Here is a 21,469-nt window from a genome sequence, read left to right on the forward strand (position 1 = left end):
CAAACATCCCTAGGACAAACAGTATTCTTGGGTTTGTGAGTGAAATCGTAGCATCTAGAGGGGATATGGTGGAACATTTGGATGTTCTTTGGTGTGTGGTGCATGATGTGGAGTTGTCTTCCCCATTGATGGGCCAGTTTAGCATCTGTGGGTAGGTAAGCTTTTCTGACAAGATTTATGTGATTGGTGATCTTCACAGAGAGCTTTCACACTCCCTGAGGAGTTCTCTGATATTACTAAATTGGGGTCTTCGCTAACTGTGGCTAATGAGTTCCTCACTCCTCAGGATTAGCTCCTTTGACCAGAGTTTTTACAAGAACACCAATTACATATATATTTAAAATAATTCAGCAAAATAGAAAATGGTTGAAATGGTTGTCTCGAATGGTTTGGGGGATGGGGAGGGTTAGGTAAGCTCAATTGAAAGAAAAAAAAAAAAAAAGCTAACTTCTGTTCCGTAAGAAACTATTTTAAACTCTGCAAGTTCCATCTAAGATTTTTTTTTTTTTTAGCGCTTATATGAAACCAAAAATATTATTCTCTTTGATGTTGTATAAAGTCTAGCCACTAGCACTATTTAATAGCTTGTGTCTCTAAGAATCCACATTTCTAGCAGAATCTAGTTTTCTTCAAGAGAAACATACTGTTGGCTGTACTGGATAAGACTGTATTGGATAAGAGGATTTTTACTTCTTACCAGTGTTGCCTCTACTCTTAACTGAAAAGTTTCAGCCCTATCCTGCAGGAATGACACAGCCCTCAGCAGACCTGGGAGGATGTTTGCCTAACAGGGTCCACTGTTTGCACAAGACCTTTTCTTGGTCCTTTCCTTTTCTGATGCCACCTGGGACCTGCATTCACTGGTGGCTTAGTACCCAATGCTGCATTTCTCCTACAGCCATATCTTTTGCAATCTGCCTACAAGCAGTGAAACATGAGTGAAGCATTATTTCTTTTTATTTCTACATCTAAAACCTGTAACCTGAAACACAACTTTTTGAGAGCTCTCTTACACAGAAAACTTACCCATGGTAAAGGGAGGCACTTGGAAGAGGGAGGCAAGGCATCAGAGGCCATAACTGAGTTTTATTATTATTATTAATGTTACTATTATTATTATTAATATTAATTATATTTTATTGTTTTTTATTATTATTGAGGAAAAGCAGATTTCAGCCTTAACTTGTATATCAACAGAGGTTTCAAGAGGTGATAAAAAAGGGAAAAATAGACCCAGGTTACCACAATATGTGTGACACATTTCTTTGTGTCTTTTTTTGCCTTGTGGCCTCTTTTCTTTCTTTAATGCCCATACTAGCCGTTTTCAGAAGGAAGTGTGTGTTTTGTGGAAGACATGAGGCAGGGCGCTGTGTGCAGGCAGCTGATAATGACTCTGTGGAAGGAACAGGACATAACTCTTAGTGGTGTCAGTTTAAGGTGCTGATGGATTGAATGGCAGATTCAGAGAGACAGGTTGGTGTCCCTGACAAGATCAATGATGTGAGAGGTTAATTAATGGCGCATGGCTCATTTAGTGTTAGGAGGGGCACCAGCTGGACAGACCATGAGATAGATTTGCTGAAAGAGCGTTACAGCTGCAACTAGATGTGTTGGATTTGTTCTCACAGAAATGGGCTCTTTGGGTGTACTTTCCTACACTAGCTTGGTTAATGGTGCTCTAGGGGGATTTGCCCAAATATAAACAGTGTATTTGCCCAAATACAACCAGTGTGTTTGTGCGTGTTTGTATATATGCTATACATATGTGTGTGCATCCCATCTTTGGCTCCCTAAAGGTCTTAAATAAGCTAAGGGTCTTGAAAGAGAGCATTGATGGTTCCTAAAGAGTCATAGTAAAGTTGGGTTCTACTGAGCACACTGACTCCAGTCCAGGTATTTATTTAATAATGTGCTCAACTTCTAGCACGGGAATAGTCCCAGTAGGTCAAAGCATACACATAAATACTTTGGGCTGAGTCATGTTGCTCAGCTTTTTGCAAGGTGGAGGCTGTAATGATCAAGGCTATTCAGGGTAATTGTGATATTTCACAGTATTCAGACACGATGGTGCTTTTCATTTAATCACTTAAAAAAGGCCATGGTTTTGCCTAATTTTAGCAATGGAAAAGGCCTTTTGCACAGGCCAATGGCAGATTTGTAAGCAAAATTCAAATCTCTTGAGCCATGGCCCTGCTTCTGGAGTAAGTTCAGCTAAGCCTCCCTGAGGATCCACTGTCACACAGGTACGGTGCCTGCTGCAGTGCAGCTCTGGTTCTTTGGGCTCTACCATCATAGAAATTCACTGTGTAAGGACTAGTTGTCACTTGGCTTCCATATCTAGTTCAGGTAAGTGTATTGGGTGATGGGCAGAGTGAGCAGGACCCCTTCTTCCTCCAGTCACTGAGGGTGACAATTAGCATCGGTCAGCGGGTGGTGAGCAATTGCATTGTGCATCACTTGTTTCGTACACATTATTATTATTATTATTATTATTTATTTTCCTGTCTTAATAAACTGTCTTTATCTCAACTCACAGGCTTCACTTTCCCTTTTCTCTCCCCCATCCCAGAGAAGGAGGGGGGAGGGTGAGTGAATGGTTGTGTGGTGTTTAGCTGCCAGCCGGGTTAAACCACAACAGCTCCACAGAGCCCTCAGTTCTGTGAGAGGAGCAGGACACATAAGCGAAACATTATTTTAAAAGCAAAAAATGGCCTATTCAATTCATCTGGCCAGGATCATGTAAGTCATTGCTGGAAAAGTTGTGCATGCTCTGCATGGCCGTTAACAGCAATATGATTTTGTAGAGGCTTTTTTATACTAGATAAAAACATTTTTATACTATTTTATACTAGATTTTATACTAGAAGCAAGAGGGTCTTTCAGAAAACATTCTCAAAAAAACCTTTGCATTCCTTAATACATCCCAGAACCCAATGTTTCAAGCAGATGCTTCATTTCTAGACAGCGGCTGAAAAAACACTCCTTGAAGCAGGTGTACTGATGTGTATTTAGTAAGAGTAGGAAGGCATGTTTTTCATTTCTTTGTTATAGAAGCAGCTGATCTCCAGAAAATAGGTGGGTAATTGCTGATTAATCAAGTATTGGAATTAATGGTATAAAACAGTGCAGTAATGGAAAATATTCAAAAATGTATATTGTCCTTCATTGGTTTGTTGATTTTGTAATAAATACTGATTCAGCTGAAGACACACTGAATGATAGGTACAATTGATGCTATTTCATCTTATAAATTCTGGTGCTTTTGGTTGCTACGCGTCTGTATAGATTATCAAAAGAAAGATAAACATGTCTGAACACCTGCCGCTGACTGTCTTAGGAGCATTTTGAGAAAATACAGACTAAGTTTGCCCTCTACTGGATTGAAAAATTACATCACTGACTTTATGACCAGCTAGAGATAATATATGCTTGTTATTCCCATGGATGTTTTCCATTATGTGATATAACACATACACATTTCTACCTCAAGAGTGTATAATTTTCTATGTCATCTTTCCAGGCAGTCACCTTTGTGTGAACAGTTCCCTGAATTATTTTGTTAAGAGTAGTTTCTCTTCAAAATGACATCATACAGTGCTACCTTTGAATACTGTTTCTTTTTCTGGGGAATAATTCTAGGGGAATAATTCTGAACATCAGGAATAAACTAACAACTGATTGACAGAAGCCATCTGCTTGAACAGGTTCTTCACTTTTCCCTCTAACATCTTGTTTCCAGCTAGGGCTGGGGTCTCCAGCAAGCTGTACTTGCAGCCAGGGAATGGCACCAGAGGGACTGCAGCTCCTGCTCTTTCTCTGCCAGTCCGGCTGCCTGCCATGTATTTACCACACGCTTTTAGTGTGGATGGAGCCACTTTGCAGTCAAGGCATGAAACTGCACTGCATCCTATTTCTAATTGCGTAGTGGGACTTTGGGTCCCATTTGGCTTTTAGCTTTTAAAAATAGTGGCACACATATATCTGTGATGGACTGTATTTTAACATCAGCTCCACAAGGATGGCCCCAGAGTTATGAGGTCATACCCATGAAAGCTGATTCTGCCTATAACAAATCACAAGGTATATGAGGCCAGATGCTCATCTAATGTAAATCAGCATAAGTTCTCTGACCTGAACATAGTTGTGCTGGCTTGTGCTGACTGAGGATTTGTTTCATTTTTAGTGACATTTCTCATTTGTTGTTTTCTTATTTTGTATGAGCTTGTAATGAAGGTTTTTGGCCTCATCGTGCCATTTCAAATTTCTGTCCTTGTTCACCATTTTTTGGTCTGCTGGGTTCTGTTTTACTACCAAAAATGTTATGTCAAACATATATTAGTACCAAAAAGAAAATCAATAACTGACTGGACAGTGCTCAGTAGATCTTTGTTCTGACCCTTTGTCCAGATTTGTTCTGAACTGCCGGTAATGTGTTACAAGCAGTTCATGACAATTTGTAGAGCTCTTTTCACAGCCCTCCTGTGGTCCGTGGAGCACCCAGGAGTGTGAACCAGAAAGCCATGCTGAGAACTATTGTGCTGGCAAAGCTCTAGTATTTTAGTATAAATTGTGTGTCCACACCCTGGTGAAAAGTTATGGTGAAAAGTCCTGAAACCAAGATCAAGCCAGAGCGCCCAGTGGTTTCCTTGATTTCCCCACAGCCCCCAGAAAGTCAGGAATTGTCTTTTCTGTGAGGTAGAAAGACTACAACCTGACAAGATGATGAGGCACAGAATTTGCTTTTCTGAGAGCTCTCCTTAATACTTACTGATGAATTGATGAGCAACAGCCTCCTGGGCTCCTGAGTGCAGCTGTGCAAAGCTCAAGAGAGCCATACAAATCCATGGCAAATAACCCCAAAGTAACTGCTTCTGCTTCACCACTATGCCACACTAAAAGTAGAGTATCTCAGGCTCCCCACAAGTAGGGAAATTTAACTTTTCCAGACATATAAAGCTCTTTCCAGTAGCATGATAGTTTTCCAGAGCCACCAGGTTGCTTGTCCCCCCCCCCCCCCCCACCCCCCCCCCATTATAGTGTTATGTATGACTAACCTGAAAGAGGCATGGAGATTGAATATTATCTATGCTGCCCACCAGTCAAGACTAAATTCGGAGGGCAGGAGAGAACCAACATATCTTACAGCATCAGGTAATAGAAGGGGAGATATTTCTGGCTGGCTGATTTATTTGTCTATTTATTTCACCATCAATTTTGGAGCTAAAGTCCCTAGGAAAATGGGGTAAGCAACAAATGATCAGTGGTGAAAGGTGCATGATAAATTAACATGCCCGTGGCTCTACGGTTTGTCTCAGAGGCAAGCACCTATGCGGCAGGCAGAAGAGAGTGCAGCTGCTTATGTTTGGGAAGAAATCTCTTAATATTTGAATGCTGGATAGGTGGAAAAGGAGGCCCACTGCACTAGTGGAGAGCCCACTGATTGCTCTGACCAGGGAAGCTTCTCTCAAAGTACGTAGGTGGGCAACTTCATCTGCCTTTGGTTTCTGAATTACCTTAGATGTCAAAGCTTGGTATTTGTCCCAGAAGTTCATGTCTCACAGGTCCCAGACACTCTCTCAGTCCCTGTGGTAACAACTAGGTGCTGTGGTTTCTTACGCTGGACAAATTTTGTTTGCACTCGGGAATGTGTTTGATGGCAGAAACCAGCCCAAAACCCTCAAATCAGGAGGTGTCACTTGATAGAGAATAGCTCTGCTGAGTAAGGAGTTTCTGTGGTTTAGGGGTGGTTGTGCATTTTGTTTTGTTTTGTTTTGTCTTGTTTTGTTTTTAATAGTTCCCAACTAGCCCTTCTGCGCTAAAGTAGCACTGCAAGGAGATCCCATGCTAAATGTCCTGAATCCCATGTTTTCTGAAATGTGACATTCTTTGGGATCTCAGAGATTTGGGGACTGTCTGGGTCAGAGCAAGGAAGGTGATACAGCTCTGTGTTGTGAACAGGGCTGGAGATGGAAGCAGCACACAGGGTATTCATCCTCCTGCATACACCCTGCCCAGTGCCAGAAGGAGCTGGAAGCAGTCTGCTGGCTGCAAGTTTCCTATCATTCCTGTAAGTTCTCTCATTCAATGTGATTTATTTTCTCTCTCTCTGTGAGCATTCAAGAACAGAGTATGTCAGTAACAGCTGAACAGTTGCATTTTTGTGGTGCAAATTCATTTCTTGACAATAGGGTAATGACTTTACTTTTGTCCTGTAACTGATATTATTGGAATAAATCCCGAACACTAGTATATTTGATTGTGCATGGCCTGAAAGGCAGTGGCATCAATGTGGCTTCATTGCTGGGACAGGGAAAGAAGTCCTCTGAACTTGCAGTGTGGCTACTGCATGGGTTTCTGCCCTCAGGCTGGCAGACCGTGGGCTAGGAGTAGTGCTGATGCTGTGTAGCAAAGAGGAGAGCAGGTCACAGGGGGAGCTTTCAAGCTTTTATGTTAACACCTCTGATTTATATCTTTCCACCTGTGAGCCCAAGCTGTTCTAGCACCATCAGACCAGCTGTCTTTCTAAGGTAGTCAGAAGATCCGGTATCATGGTGTCATATAAATTTTTATGATATTTTTCTAAGGATAATCCTGGAATAGAACTAATAGTGCCCTATTTTTCCATGGAGTGACATTCAGAGAAGCTAAGATCTGGGTCCTTAAAGTTTTTTGGCCTTATTAGGCTATATTAGAGTTGTCAGTATGCTAATGAGCCTTGGCTGCCCTGAACAGCCTCCTCTTGGAACTCTGCCCACACCTTCTGCCCATGGCCCAGGAGCTCCATTTAAGGTTGAGCTCAGAAATCCAGGGCTCACCTGAGCTATGCTGTAGCTCAGCCCTGAGCCCAGTCCTGTCTCCTACTGTCCTGGCACTGACTGCACTCCCTGGATGCACCCTTGCATCTACAGTGTCAGTAGCATATCTCCAGACCAGTCTTCTGCTGGAGCTCTTGGAATGGCCCTGGCCCTGACCCACCATTTCACCTTGTGGGTGTCGCCTGTCACCACCCTGGCCCTGCTCAGGCACCCCATCACTCTCAGCTCCTGGCTTATTCTCCCTTGTAGAGCAGCCCTGTTTTTCCTGTTCCCTGGCACTCAGCCCTGTTGAAGTCATTGGGCCATTTATAGATGTTTCAAAAACTAGCTTGTGTCTTGCCTGAGGCTGTGGAGTGATAGCATAGACAAGAGAAGTCTTCATTGAACCATCAGTTTTTATGCTGCATTAATCCCCAGTAATTAATAAGATTTACAAACTTACATCCATTACTTAATTGCTTCCGTATTCATAAAAATGTCACAGCATTTTAGTTCCTTTTGCTTGAGAGGCTGGAACTATGCGATCTGTGGGGCAACATGCAGATGTTGCCTTTGTTATAACTTCCCTTTGTTATAATATTTACTTGGTAGATAAATACATGTAGGTCTCTATTGTTAGCTCTGGCCTGACACTGCCCAATAAACAAATTTTTAATAGAGAAAGCAGAGAAAAGTGATGGAAAAGAATTTGGGAAAATGAAAGAAAATCTAAAGGGTAGCTTGATAATTTTCGAAGATAAGCCATTTTAAACATCTTGGGAGTAGATGGGCAGAGAGGAGAGAAAGGGACCTGGATTGAGAAGACATTGCATGGAAATGGTCAGGGGGTTGTGTAGAGCAACTCATTTAGGATATAGAAACACTCCTTTTTCTGTAACACACATGAAAGGAGAATAAACACCTGTGTCCATTTTCCTTGCATGGGAGCCTGGCTCAGAATTCAGTTCTGTAGGTATTACAGAGCTAGTGTGTTACCTCATTTGGTAGTCTTCCATTTTTATCTTCACAAACAATAGCCATGGCATTAGAATGCAGCTGTGGGATTTATAAAGGAAAGGAAATAATTTAAATAATTTCTCTTGTGTTCCATCATATCAGCTCACATCTAATTTATTCACTTCATAGATGCATAAATCCACGCAGAAGTCAGATTCAGCTGAAAACAGAGTAGATGGAGTATTTATTGTAGAGGCAAGAAAAACCCATGGGATGCCAGGAAAAAAAAAAAGAACACCAAAGTACATATTCTGATCCCATACTTAAAAGAACCTCTATCTCATAAACAACTCTGATTTCACATTCTTTACAGAAAGGAAAATAGTATCAGAGCAACTTCTTAAACAGGCTTGATATTACAGCTGACTGGGGAGTAGTTTCATCTCTTCTACCAAAAAGTGCTTACTTTTTATTTAATTAAAGAAAATGGCAATGATTTTAATAAGTAGTATGGCATAACAGCTGTAATTGCCAGTCTCATCCAGCATTGGAGTTACATCAAATCATTCTCCTTTGACTTTGGCCCAGATTTGTAAGACCTGTTTTCATTTCAGAACTTTTCTCTGCATTTTGTAAAAACAGTGAACACTTGAATTTCAAAGAGGTAGCAAGCATTTGTGTGGAAGTGAATGGGAGACAGAAGAGAGAGTGGCTGCCTAAGGTTAGGATTTCAAACCACTTCTAACTGCAACAACAGACGTAGGAGGATGTATTTTGTGCCTTAGTAAAGTGATGAGAAAATAAGGTAATTTTCTTCCTATGAACTGTTTCCAAGCTCTTCTTCGCCTTGGCTCTTCAGGATATCTGCATGTGTCTGGTAACTCTTGACCCCAGAAGACTTTGGGGCCCTGCTTTTCTGGGTTGGAAGGGCTAAGGAGAGGACACCTTGCTCCAAAGCTGAAGGGTGGTTGCTGGATGTTGGTTAGTAGGGAACCCAAGCACACAGGCAAGCTTTGGAACACCATGGCTATGCATGTATGAGAATGAGCATGTATGAATATTCATGTGTGTATATGAGCCCAGGGCAACCTGGCATATCACAAAACCCAATGCTGATGGAGCTGAAGAGATGTCACGGTAAGGTGAGGGCTGAGCAGCAATTTTCATGGTTTTGGCTTTAGATTCAAACATGAAGAGAGCCATGGACATACTGGAAAGAGTCCAATGTGAGTTCATAAATGGAGGACAGGAGCCACCTCTTCTATGAGGTGAGGCTGAGAGATCTTGCACTGTTCGGCCTGGAGAAGAGGAGGCTCAGGGGGACCTTATCAATGTCTATGAATGCCTGAAGGGGGAGGGTATAATGAGGATGGAGCCAGGCTCTTCTGGTGGTGCCCAGTGCCAGGACAGGAGGCAGTGGGCATAGCCTGGAGCCCAGGAGGTTCCCCTGACCCCCAGGCAGCTCAGCGGTGCTGGGCGGGTGGTGGAGCCCTGGCCCAGGCTACCCAGAGGCTGTGGGGTCTCCTCCTTGGAGAGCTCCAAAAGCCGCCTGGCCATGGGCATGGGCACCCTGCTCTGGGTGGCCCTGCTGGGGCAGGGGCTGGGTCCGAGGGACCCTGAGGTGCTGCCAACCCAACCCAGTCTGTGATTCCGTGATTCTATGTCTATTCCACTCATGTCCTGCTTTAGGCTTCCAAGTCTTCCTCTGGCCTTAATACCTTTTGCCCCTTGTGTTTCCACTGAAGAAGTACTGTGGTAATGCTTCCTCTGTCCATTCTGCCATGTGTTTGATCTTTGTGTCCTTTCATAGTGTGGATTTATTAATATGTGCTATTTACATTTTGAATTTGCCATTAATTCATCCTTGGAACAAGCAATTGCACTTCTATAATACATTTTGTTTGACTTTAAAAAAGATAATTGAGATAGGTTCACTTTGTATAACATCTTGCAGGTAGCTATCACGGGAGTTAAAAGCCCTTCTTACATAAAATATGCAAGTGCTCTTCACAGAAATCTTTCTTTTAAAATATATTTTTAGCTTATTTTGTGAGAAATGGTGGCCTCATTTTTTCAGCAGCCTATACCATTGCACTTGAAGCAACAGTGATTGGGGGCTTACAGGTCTTGGATTCACTGGAAATTAGGGACTTAATAAATAGGTAATCAAATATTTTTAAATGGAACGATTTTGAGATGCAATTTGTGGGATTTGGTAAGTAAATGTTTTCATGGCCAGAATTTCCATTCCACATAACATTTCATGTTTTCTTTTGAGGATTTGTTTTGTTCTCTTGCTTGTGTATTTGCTTGTATTTGGAGGGGGATGAAGGGAAAAGTTTTTGCCACCTTGTAACTATGCTTCAGCTTTTCATGTCCTTATTTTTTCTGGTTAAGATTTTTTTCACTAGTCACGTTATCCATGTTCAGGATGTGTATAATGCACCTGATGGAGAATATGGTAGTTGAAAGCAAATGCCATTTAACCGAGGAGCCAGGTCCATAGGAAAGATTTAATGGGATATGAGTTCCCCTGATACAAAATGGCTGCATTTCAAAACCAGAATTTTTGCTTACTGAAAATTTTATCATAAAAAATATTCTTGTCTGTAAGGGAAGGTATTAATCAGGTCTACTTCAAAAATTTTTCCATAGCAAGACTTCATAGTGTCACTTATACTGTATGCTGATATTTAATAAATTGCTTTTGTTTTTCAGCCATGACAAGGCAAGATGAATTTTGTGGAAAAGGACTGCCTAATGGAGATGTGCTGTATAATTTGGATGATGAATTACTGGAAAGCCAGAGTAGTCTGTGTTGTGGTCTTTTTATTGTTCAGTGCACTAATGGAGTTAAGTTATATTTACATTTTCTAATTATATTGTGTTACACAAAAAAATTATACGTAAATATCCTCTTGCCAAACCAACCACTGAGCTCTACTCCTCTCTTAGAGAGGGGGGAAAAAAAAAAAAAAGAGAGAGAACAACTAAGCCTGAAATAGAAAACAAAATAGATAATGAAAGCCCACTGCAATCACAAAGAGCCTCCACATGGCATGCCAGGAAAGCCTCCTGCTTTTCGTCACAGCCGTGCCATGGCGTTTGCTTGTCCATCGAGCCCACAGCTTGAAGTCTTCTACTGCCAACAGCCTTGGCCAAGATCCCTTGCTCAACGATGCTTTGGGAAACTGTCTTTACAGCCCTCTTGATTTTGGGTTCAGCCAGGGAATGTGCTAGCTAGAAGATGTAGTGCACAAAAGGGTGCTTGAAATTATGCTCTCCTGTGCAAGATGCAAAAGAGCTATAAGGGCAAGGGTGAGTGATTAGATCCCAGCACATGCCACTTTTTCCCACCAGAGCCCAGGCATAGTCTTTTACTCTGAAGGGATGGTTCAAACTTTGGTGCTCCTCTGTGCGGAGTGGCCTGAAAGGCAGGTGAGCTGCCTGAATCATTAGTCCTCTGGGGTAATTACAGAAAGAGAGGGACAAACCGTTCAATGAGGCACATTTTTTCTCATATCTTTTTCTAGAATACCAAAGCAAGTTACAGACTGCATCACTGTATTGGATCAAAACATTATCATTTTAAAGTTGGTTATTTCTTTAAACATGCTCTATCTGCCTCAGTCAACTGAGAGAGCCTACAGAACTCCCACTTACCTCCTCTAAATGAGTTGCTAATAGCTGAATTTCCTGAGACTTGTTAGAGTCAGTGGATTTGGTTTATTGCTTCATATCTATGTATCTTTGTAAGAGAAGAATGGTATAATTCTTATTCTTTTTGATGAGACTTCCAGGGCTTGTTCTTCGCTGCTTTTCAGGCATTTATTTCAATTATCTCCATTTTCTTACTTAGCTGTTTCCCCACATTTAAATGACTGTGTCTAGATTATACACTACAGGATGCATTAGAACACAAATTGAGAAAATGTATTCATTTATGATGCCCAATAAAGTAGAGCTTACAACCATATCTTTTAATGAAAAAGATGTCCAAGGCAGGTTTAAACTTTGATGCTACTTCCCCAAAGCTAGGAATCTAATCTGAAGTCTAGAAAAAAACAAAGCAATCAGATCCTTTGCTGTCTTCCTAAACAGTTTGGGTATTCAGAGACAAACTGACATTATTCTATATTAATATTATGTTCTATATATTAATATAATATATATTCTATATTATTATTATATTCTATAATATTTTATGTTATTGGAAAGAAGTCAGGGCCCTGTTTGCTCTAGCATTTTAGAAACATTATAAAAAGTAGGCCCTGCCCTAAAAAAGTCACACCTTTATAAACTCAAATAATGCAAGTTAAGTGATTGGCCCAACAATCTATGGCCCAACTAAGTAAATCCTTGATTTTGGTCACTTCCATAACACCAGCCTGGCAACTGGTGCACACCAATACACAATACAGATTACTCGTAGGAATGATATCCACTGTTCAAAAGGATTTATATACCTCATCTCAAAGAAATGAGAATTTGAGCCTTGCTCACCACTTGCACCTAGGAAGAACAAATAGTATATTACAATGCCTATGTTGCAAGATTTGGTCATCCACTGTACTGAAAATCATTGAAAGTCCATTGAAAAGTGAAGTAAAAATTATCTGCAGGTGTTGTAGGAACATCATCTGACAGTAAGAAGCATTAACATCACCTTCAAAGTGAGAATTCAAAGTGAATTGACAGGCTTATATCAACCTCTCATCATATAAAAGGAGTAATGCAATTAAATGTAGTCTTATTTTGTTGAAATATTTTTGTCAGGCACAGGGTGTTCTGAGGTGATAGAGATAATTAGCAAAGAAATTTAATCATCTGTATCACAATGAAAGAAAAAAAATTGGCTCTTTAATCAAAACATAGACCCACATGATCTGAAATTAGAATGTTTCAGTATGTCTTCCAGGCTAGAAAGTCTAGCTCAAAATTAATGGGAGTTGGCAAGCATTAAATTATCTGCCTAAAAGAACCCATACAGTTTCATGAAAGAAACAGAAATATACTGATACTCACAAAATAAAAGTTATCTACAGGACTACAATATTGAAATAGTGTCTTTCCTAACATATAGCAGAGGCAGAATGCCTTCTGAGCAATATACTGTCACTGGGGCATTTATTAAAAAGAATGTTCATTCTTGGGTAGAGTGGGAACTGTACTATTTTTTACCAATAGTGACCTTGACTTACAGTGTTGTTGCACATTGAAGGAAACTTTATGGATAGACCCTAGCCATAGTTGTGGGATTCAACAGCAGGCCTTCAGTTTGTTTGAACGGGATAAGCTGGCTTGGGTCTTAATGCTTTGCATTTTCTTGGCAATATATGTGAGATTCTACATGGTTCCAACCAGACTTGTGGTTTTGATATCTTTCCAGTTTGGCTGGAATCACTGTCAGGAGTGAACATCTGAGTGAAGGGGGCTTTGATGCTTTTTGCCTCCTCAAAGTACCTGTCATTAAAAAAGTAACTGTCAGAATGGTATTGAATTAAAAATATTTTAGAGGGCAAAAGCCATTTCATAACAAAATTTCAATGTTTAACACAAGTCTGTCAATATTTTCAATTTGGTGTTAATGAAAAAACTTAATGCATATGTTGCTTTTAGCATACCATATTTTAGTTATACTTTTATGAAACTTAGTATGTGCTTGGATTCTAAAACTCTGAAGCACCCACTTCAGCTAGAAGAACCAAGTAGCACAAGATACTCTTAATTTAGCAAAGACACTGTGATGTGTTGTTTATGCACTGGATTTGGTGAAGTCCAGATGGAAATCCAAAGTACATTAAATAGTGGGAATACCTGCTTAAACATATTAACTTTGTCATTGTCATAACAAATGTCATGTATGTCATTTCTACTACAGAACGTGTAATTTTTAAATTTAAAAAATACTAGCTCCGTTTAACCAAAAGTGGTACCTCACTGAAAAGCAAGGTCTCAGAATGCTTGATATGTTTTCCTGTTGTCACGAGTGTGCCTAATGGTTTTGCCCAGATTTTCACAGAATCACAGAATCATCTAGGTTGGAAGAGACCTCCAAGATCATCTAGTCCAACCTCGGACCTAACACTAGCAAATCCTCCACTAAACCATATCACTAAGGGCTACATCTAAACATCTTTTAAAGACCTTCAGGGATGGTGACTCAACCACTTCCCTGGGCAGCCTACTCCAATGCCTAACAACCCTTTCAGTAACGAAGTTCTTCGTAACATCCAACCTAAACCTCCCCTGGCGCAACTTTAGCCCATTCCCCCTTGTCCTGTCACCAGGCACGTGGGAGAATAGACCAACCCCACCTCGCTACAGCCTCCTTTAAGGTACCTGTAGAGTGCGATAAGGTCACCCCTGAGCCTTCTCTTTTCCAGGCTGAACAATCCCAGCTCCCTCAGCCGCTCCTCATCAGACTTGTTCTCCAGTCCTACCATTCCCATATATTTAAATTTCATAGGCTATTCTGTTTTGCAGAAATTATATTCTGAATGCATTTCCTCTGACTCTGAATCCCTTGGCAACTTCAACAATCAATTTCATTCATGAAAAAATAATTATTTGAATTCTGCATATTTTTAGCTTTTATTCATGGGGTTTAGAAGCTGGAAGTGTGAAGAAACAGAAGATTCAAAGGGGAATCTGTAGTTTTTTTGAGCAGTCCTCTGGATCCTACTGTCCTAGCCTGCAGTTGTCTATGTTGCCTCACACCCAGGCTGTGTAATGGAGTATATACACCACCTGTCTTAGCAAGTAACCTCACATGTTCCATATGGGCACGTATGTCCATAAGGGCTCATCTGAGCCTCACTTCCTATATGCTGTATGAATGCTGTAAGTGTACTTCAAGTGTCTGAGGCATTTAGAGGTTAGACAGCACCAGAGCATAGCATTTGGTTCAAAATTTGAAAAATAGACACAAGTGCTTCTATCTAATAGAGTAGAAATGCAGGACATGTGGGCCGGGAGCTCTATACACCCATTAGTGCTGTGGATCTCAGTACGAGATCTCTCATCAGGTATGTTTTTATGAAGCATACTGTGAGTTTCTGTCTAGGCTAGTTGAGATGGCAGCATAACGTGAAGGCAGTGCCCTTCGTGAGCCTGTAAGTTCTGTGGTTTGTCGTGGACTACATGAAAACAAGCTGTACCAATGTTATGGTCTATTTGCAGCTGAATAATTCACTTGCAGATAATGGGGAGTTGACTGTGTTCCAGGTAGCTGTCTAGAGGTGATGTGTCTCAAGACAAGTCCCTGGTGAATCTAATAAATTAGCATGTTTTCTAAGAGATGGATGTCAAAGCACATACATGGTCATTTAGTGTCTGAATAGTGTCAGAAGAAATCAGCTGTGTTGAACCCCCCACAGTTTTGTCCAGGATGGAGTAAGTACATGACAAATAAACTGTCCAGTTGCACCTTAGGGAAAACACATTCCTATTGCTGTAACAGAAACATGCTGGTAAGTCTTTTCTCAAAGGTAACAGTTTTCAGCTATGGGGTTGCGAATTCCCTGGGCATGTAACGTGGCTTAGTCCTGCGTCTCGCTGAGCGAAGTTGTGCCTTTGCAGGGGGATGAGAAATAAATGGCCAGGCTAGCAGAGAAATAAGGTGGAGAACATGAAGAGATGGGGAGAATGTCCTTACATGGTGACAATGTTGGCAGTACCCCTGCCAAAATGTAGGTGTGGGTTTTAAAAATAAATAAATAAACAAATCATTAATGGCCCAAAGACAAATCATTCTGAAATTCAGTGTTTCCTATCATACTTCTTATCCTCAGCATATCTGAGATAACATTACTTCCCTCCTTTCAGCCTCTTCTCTCCTATTTGGGTTAACAAAGATGTTTTAAGTACCCTCATGCAGTAAGAGCTAGCAAATGTTAACTTTTTAACAGCAGCCGCTCTGTCATTACTCTAATTTCTTGAAGAATTGGGGATTCTCAGAAGTCAATTTTTAATTTATTTAACAGTTCATTTACTTTATCTGTCTCTCCAATGTCTTCTCTTTACTAGAATGAATTATCACTACAGTTGTCTCCATGTTTTTGTTTAAATACATGGGCAAGGTTCCAGCATAGTTTGAGTAAGGGTTTTTCAGAATAGACATGTAGCATGGCTTGACTAACAAAATTCTCAAAATTGGTCCTCTTAGGAAGAAAAAAATTGCTTGTTTGTAACTTTTTTTTTTCTCTTTTTTGTGTTGTACTACTAAATATCATTATGGAATTTATTTACTACTACTAAAGTTCTTTTCTTGGCCTCCATTAAGTTTGCACAATGTAACACTCAACCATTCTATTTGGGATATCACCAATCCTATCCCTCTTGCATGCTATAACTTAATAGCAAAGCAAGTACTACAGGTGATCTTTCCCTCGGTGATTATCTACTTTTCTTGGCACTTGTTAGACCACATATTAGAACAGGTTGCCGTATGAGGCTGTGCAGTCACCATTCCTGGAGGATTTCAAGACATGACTTCATAAAGCCCAGAGTAACCTGGGCTAATGTCAGAGATGACCCTACTTGGGAAGGAAGTTGATGTAGGGATCTCATGAGGTCCTTCCAGCCTGAATGATCTTCTGATCCTGAGTTTTTGAGTGGGGTTCCTCCTCAGGGTTTCTACAACAAAACACTAACACATAGGTAGTAAGTATCAATAGGAGAGGAAATGTTTTTTTTTTTTTTTTGAAACTCTAGGTTTATTTTAGATTTAAGGCTGAGTAAGTATTTTCAAGTTCTGCAAAAATATGTTCCCATGGCAAACTGGTGTGTGACAGAAAGTGCAAACCAGCCCCCCTCAGTGCTCAGTTCAACCCACTTGCCCCACGAAAGGTAGAAGGTGTGGGTCTCACCACAACACACTGTGCTGTGAACATGGGTCTGCCAGGAAGTAAGGGAGAGGGAGTACTGGTGGGGAGGTGTATTATCATGGAATCATAGAATATCCCGAGTTGGAAGGGACCCATAAGGATCATCAATATTATGACTTGGTCTTAGAGAGCACAGTCTTGAAATTAGGGTGGAGAGAAGCCTGATCGCAGGACTGAGGGATGAGGCTGACAGGAGAGAGATGGGATTCTCACAGAAAGGTTTGACTTAGAAGAAAATGTTGTTTGAAATATTTTGAAATTACACAAATTCTTTTACTGGGGAGAATAAAAAATGACCTTAAATTAAGGAGAGGAAGTAAAATGCTGATACTCTCAGAACTGACTTTTAGTTCAGCAGTTGTTGTATTTGTCTGTAGTCTTACATACTTAAAACATTTTTCTTTAAAAATACTGAATAAATGAAAGTCAGTGCTATGCAGCCAGCTAATACTGCATGAGATTAATTCTTTCTTTCTATTCAGGACTGTTCCCAGGCTTGTTTTGGCTAGTGAGAAGGAGAGCCAGCATCAAATGCAGTGAATGGGTTTTATTTGATAAAATAAATTCTCCCACTCTCTTATCATCATAGCTTGAAATAAAGTATTGTGAATAGGATGTAAGCATTGTAGCCTGTGTTCCCTTTCAGATAAAGAAAGTCTGCATCAGAGTACTGAAACCCACAAAGAATAAAATTTCTATAAGGCAGTTTTTTCCTCCTTTTTTTCCCATGTATTGCATACTGTGATAGAAGTGAGAAAAACACATTTCTTCAAAATGGCCTATAAAAATATTGGCAGATAAAGATGCCATATTGTTTTTGTCATAATACCTGAGATATACAGAAAATCTCCGGATCAGGTATAAAAAGAAGCCCAAGTTCCCAGGGTTTTTCTCCTGGTATGTACCTTAGATACAAATGGATGGATATGTATATATAATTATATTATGCATATATGTATATATAAAGAGGTTTCACTTAAAACCTTGCTGTTGAGAGTCAGCTGAGTCTAGGCTGAACTTTCCTATGTTTATAGTCCAGTGACTCTGCTGACAAAGGATGTACATTTGGACTAAAATGGCAAGTGCAAGAAGTCATGAATTCTATCAATTTTTCCCTAATAAAAAGGCTGACATGGTTAAGAAATATTTTCATTTTTTATTGAAGTTTTCTGGACTTTCTTTAGTCTTAAGTTCAGAATAGCCACCAGCAAGCTTTTTAACATCTTAAGTCTTGTTACTGTCTTGGGTCGTAGGGTGATTGGTTATCTTTCCACATCATTCAAAGTCAAAAATGTTCCCTACAGAAATGTGGAAGAAATTTCAGGTCATTTCGGCATTCACCATTTCACTTCCTAGGTGTGAAAAGTTGATCTTTGTTCAGTGAGAATAAGTATTTGTTGCAACTCTAGTGTATTTCCATTAAAATTACCTGGGGAAAATCCATGAAGAAAAGCTCAATAGTAGATTGAATGCCAGATGAAAAGAAGTCCAATGGGGTTAACATACTTGAGAGATTAATGTGGTAATATCATCTGTAGCTGCCTAAAATTTACCAGACTGCTCCATTGACCATTTATAGTGGAATCACCTGGCCACAGCTCAAGGTACAAGTCTGGAGCATGACTTAGTCTCACACATCAACATCCCAGAGCAAGTCCTAGCTGTTTCATCAGCGAAACAGAAGTGATTCAGATATGGAAAACAGCAGCCTAAGTCATGATAGGCAGAAGCCAAAGTCCTTGTGACCATGAGGGTTGCAGTTTTGGAATCATCTTAGAAAGTGACGCAAGTCCTTTCCTTAAGAGACATTCTGTTTTCTTATATAGATCAAGTATCCTGCTGGCTGGATGGCAACCGAGTACAGCCAGTAACAAAAAAGGTCATTCAGTTTGGAGTTTTCTGATCTTATGGGTCACAGGATAATTTAGGCTTGTCTCTAGCCGAACCTCCAGCTCAGAGCCAGGCTGCTCAGGGCTTTATCCAGTAGGATCTTGGAAACCTCCAAGGGTGGACGCTGGCCATAAATCTTTCAGAGATAAAGTGATTACTGCTTCTTTTCTCAAAGTGTTAAATAGTTCAAAAACCTGAGAACTAAAAGTGGTAAATCAAGAATTTGTCACATAATAGATTTTGGTTTTGCTCCAACATCAGCAGTGTTATCATCTTGCACTGTTGCAGACACTGACTGTTGGTTCCTATTTCTTTTGAAATCTCTGTATTATGAAGAAGTGAGCATAATTTGTGGTAGGTGTAGAAGCACGCACGCTAATGTACAAATGCTGGCCAAATGAGCCCTGGTTGGTGTCAAAGAATAAAAAAAATCGCAAGAACTGGATAATGTCAAAGGTGAAACTAAGCATTTTGCCTGTAGTTCAACTTTAAACAAAGCTGTTTTAATCAAGGCAATTGCTATGGTTATTCCAATTGCATGTAAATTAAAAATTAAATGAAAATAGACAGGCAAACCCAGTAGCTGCATTATGCCAAAGCTGAGGGAAAAATATCCAAAAACCACTATTTCCAGAGTGCAATATGCAGTAACTAATTCTATTGGTATATAAAGTAAAGCAAGAGGCAAATGGGACTACTAACTGTGAAGTAGATAACAAATATTCTGCATTCATACATAATTAAAACACCTGAGGGTAAAATACTGAGATGCAACAGGAACTGTTTGATAAAACATAAAAATTGAAGTAAAGAAAACAAGAGACAAAAATTCGAGAAACATTATGAAGAACTTCCTGCTCAAGAGGCACCATGTATCAGGTGTATGCGGTTACCAAACAAAGACAAGGGAGAAGATAACCAAGACCTGTAAGCGAGGTTTCAAGTGCAAGTGAGTGGCATTTTTGCAGTATGACAGCTCACACAGGCAGACCTCAGGTGCACCAGCATCACCTGCCATCGGCATTTCCCGTGAGTGGCTTTGGATCTCAGCCTGGACAGAGATGAGGCTACAATTAACCATAGCTAAAGCACTTTGCGTGTGTTCACTTCCTCATTACCATTGCTTTCAAGACATGCTTAACATCATAAGTGAGAGATTTTATATTTGAGTATCTTCCAAGAGTTGGATCATGGCTGAAAGAAAAATGGTGTGAGCACCACTATGGGATTGCACACTTTGTCTCCTGTTCCTAATGAATGGCCATTGCCTATGAGAAGAAGATGCTACAAGCTGTGAAGGACTGGAGTTTGAGGTGCTACAGATGAGCACAGCAAAAGGACTCGTGGAAGGGTCTGCAATTCCCCCAGTGAAAAACCAGGGAGCTTCTACTTTAGCCATCGCCTTGGTTAAACCTTGGGTGACAAGAAGAGAGTTTCTGCCTACACCTTTTTCTTCTTGGTTTTCCTGCTCAGCTATTAAGCAAATCACTTCCTCACTTCTCAGAGTATCTTTTTTTCTTTGGAGTGGGCAAGACCATCCCAAATGAAATCGATGGGCACCTAATCCTGGAGATGGCTTTGATTACTCCTGGTGCATCACTGGACAAGTGACACACATGCAATCTGGGAAGAGAGAAAAAGATGCAGCTCTTCTGGAAGGAGTTTTTCACGTGGGCAGGCTGAGGTGTAAGCCTTTGGGATGTGTGGCAGGGCTGTTTCTGGAAATCCACCTGTCTGCAAGGGCAGCTGGAGAGAAGCATCTCCCAACGGCCACTGGAGGAGCGGCTTGGCTGGGGGTAGAGAGGTTCCTTGGGGCTCACAGCGGTGAAAAACCCCAGGAAAAGTGGGGATGCTGCTGGAAGGGAGCAAAAGGGTTGCCCGGGCGCTGGCTGCAGGCACAAGCGTTCATTTCCCCACTGTGGGGCTGAGCTCCGGCTGCACCGGATGGGGACACCCCGCACCCCGTACCCCTTACCCCACACTGGGGACGTCCCCCCGGGACTAAGCTGGGCTTTTCCTGGGGGCTCCTGGCGGGCAGGGGGCGGCGAGGATGGGGGACAGCCATGGAAACGGCGGCGCGCATCCCCCGCTAACCCCCGCCGGTGGGATTCCTCATCCCCATCCTCCTTGCAGCAGCCGTGGCCTGGCAGGGGCCGCGCAGGCTCTAGCCGGTGAACAGTTAACGCCGGGAGAGGCGGCTCCTCTCCCCCCCCTCCTTTTCCTCTGTTCCTGTTTGGAAAAAAAAAAAAAAAAAAAACAACACATGTGCATCCCCCCCCGGGAGAGCAGCGAGTCGGGCACGGCCAGGGGAGGGGGCCATCGCCCCGCCGCCCCTCTCCATCTCTCTTTTATTTATTATCCACCCCCCCAATTTGCAAACGGTCTCCCGGGGTGGCTTCGGCTCGCCGAGACCTCCCGGGCCCGGGGCGGTGGCCGGGGATGGCCGGGGCGGGGGCGGGCGGGCGGCTCCCTCCCGCTCCCCCCGGCGGCTCCCCAGGGCAAAAGCTGCAGCTGGGAGGGGACTGAGCCCAGCTGCACCCCCCTTCTGCAAGCTCCTGCCTCCCCTCCGGCAGGGCTTGCTTTATTTTGCTTGCTTTATTTTATTTATTTATTTTTTTTGGCAAAAGGGAAAATATATGTCGAAAGGGTGGGGAAGAAAAAAAAAAGAAAATCAGGCAGGCAGCCTCCCCCTCTGCTGCTCGTAGTCCCCTCCACTCCACACCAAAAAGCCATCGCAAGTGCACGCCAGTTCTTCACTAAAGTGCTCCAGCCGCTGGATTAAGTAACTCCCGGAGAGCAGCACACGCACGCACGCACAGAGCAAAAAAATGAAGGAAAAGGCAATGTTTCAAACCGCTAAAATGCAAGGAAACATGATGGTAAGTGGCTGCGGCTGGCGCCTCCAGTGCTTGTAAGTAAGTGTCGGGGCTCCCTGCTCGG

At 41.6% G+C, this 21,469-nt stretch overlaps 1 protein-coding gene and 1 long non-coding RNA gene across 3 annotated transcripts in view; both read left to right on the forward strand.

The window, feature by feature from the left end:
• DPP6 (dipeptidyl peptidase like 6) overlaps positions 1-21,469 on the forward strand; it is a 553,890-nt gene that overhangs the window by 38,919 nt on the left and 493,502 nt on the right. The window contains exon 1 of one of the 2 annotated variants that reach the window (XM_048062459.2): positions 21,124-21,408. The exons of the other annotated variant lie outside the window; for it this stretch is intronic. Within the exon in view, the coding sequence (XP_047918416.1) occupies positions 21,358-21,408 (51 nt within the window). The 5' untranslated portion in view covers positions 21,124-21,357. Of the gene's footprint in view, positions 1-21,123; positions 21,409-21,469 lie in introns of those variants that run through there. 2 annotated transcript variants of the gene reach the window in all.
• Positions 5,038-14,153, forward strand: LOC106046957 (uncharacterized). The gene is made up of 3 exons (XR_001213530.3): positions 5,038-5,151; positions 5,959-6,067; positions 10,470-14,153. It is a non-coding gene; the product is annotated as an uncharacterized lncRNA (long non-coding RNA).

The sequence above is a fragment of the Anser cygnoides genome, chromosome 2 (assembly GCF_040182565.1).
Source record: "Anser cygnoides isolate HZ-2024a breed goose chromosome 2, Taihu_goose_T2T_genome, whole genome shotgun sequence".
NCBI lineage: Eukaryota > Metazoa > Chordata > Aves > Anseriformes > Anatidae > Anser > Anser cygnoides.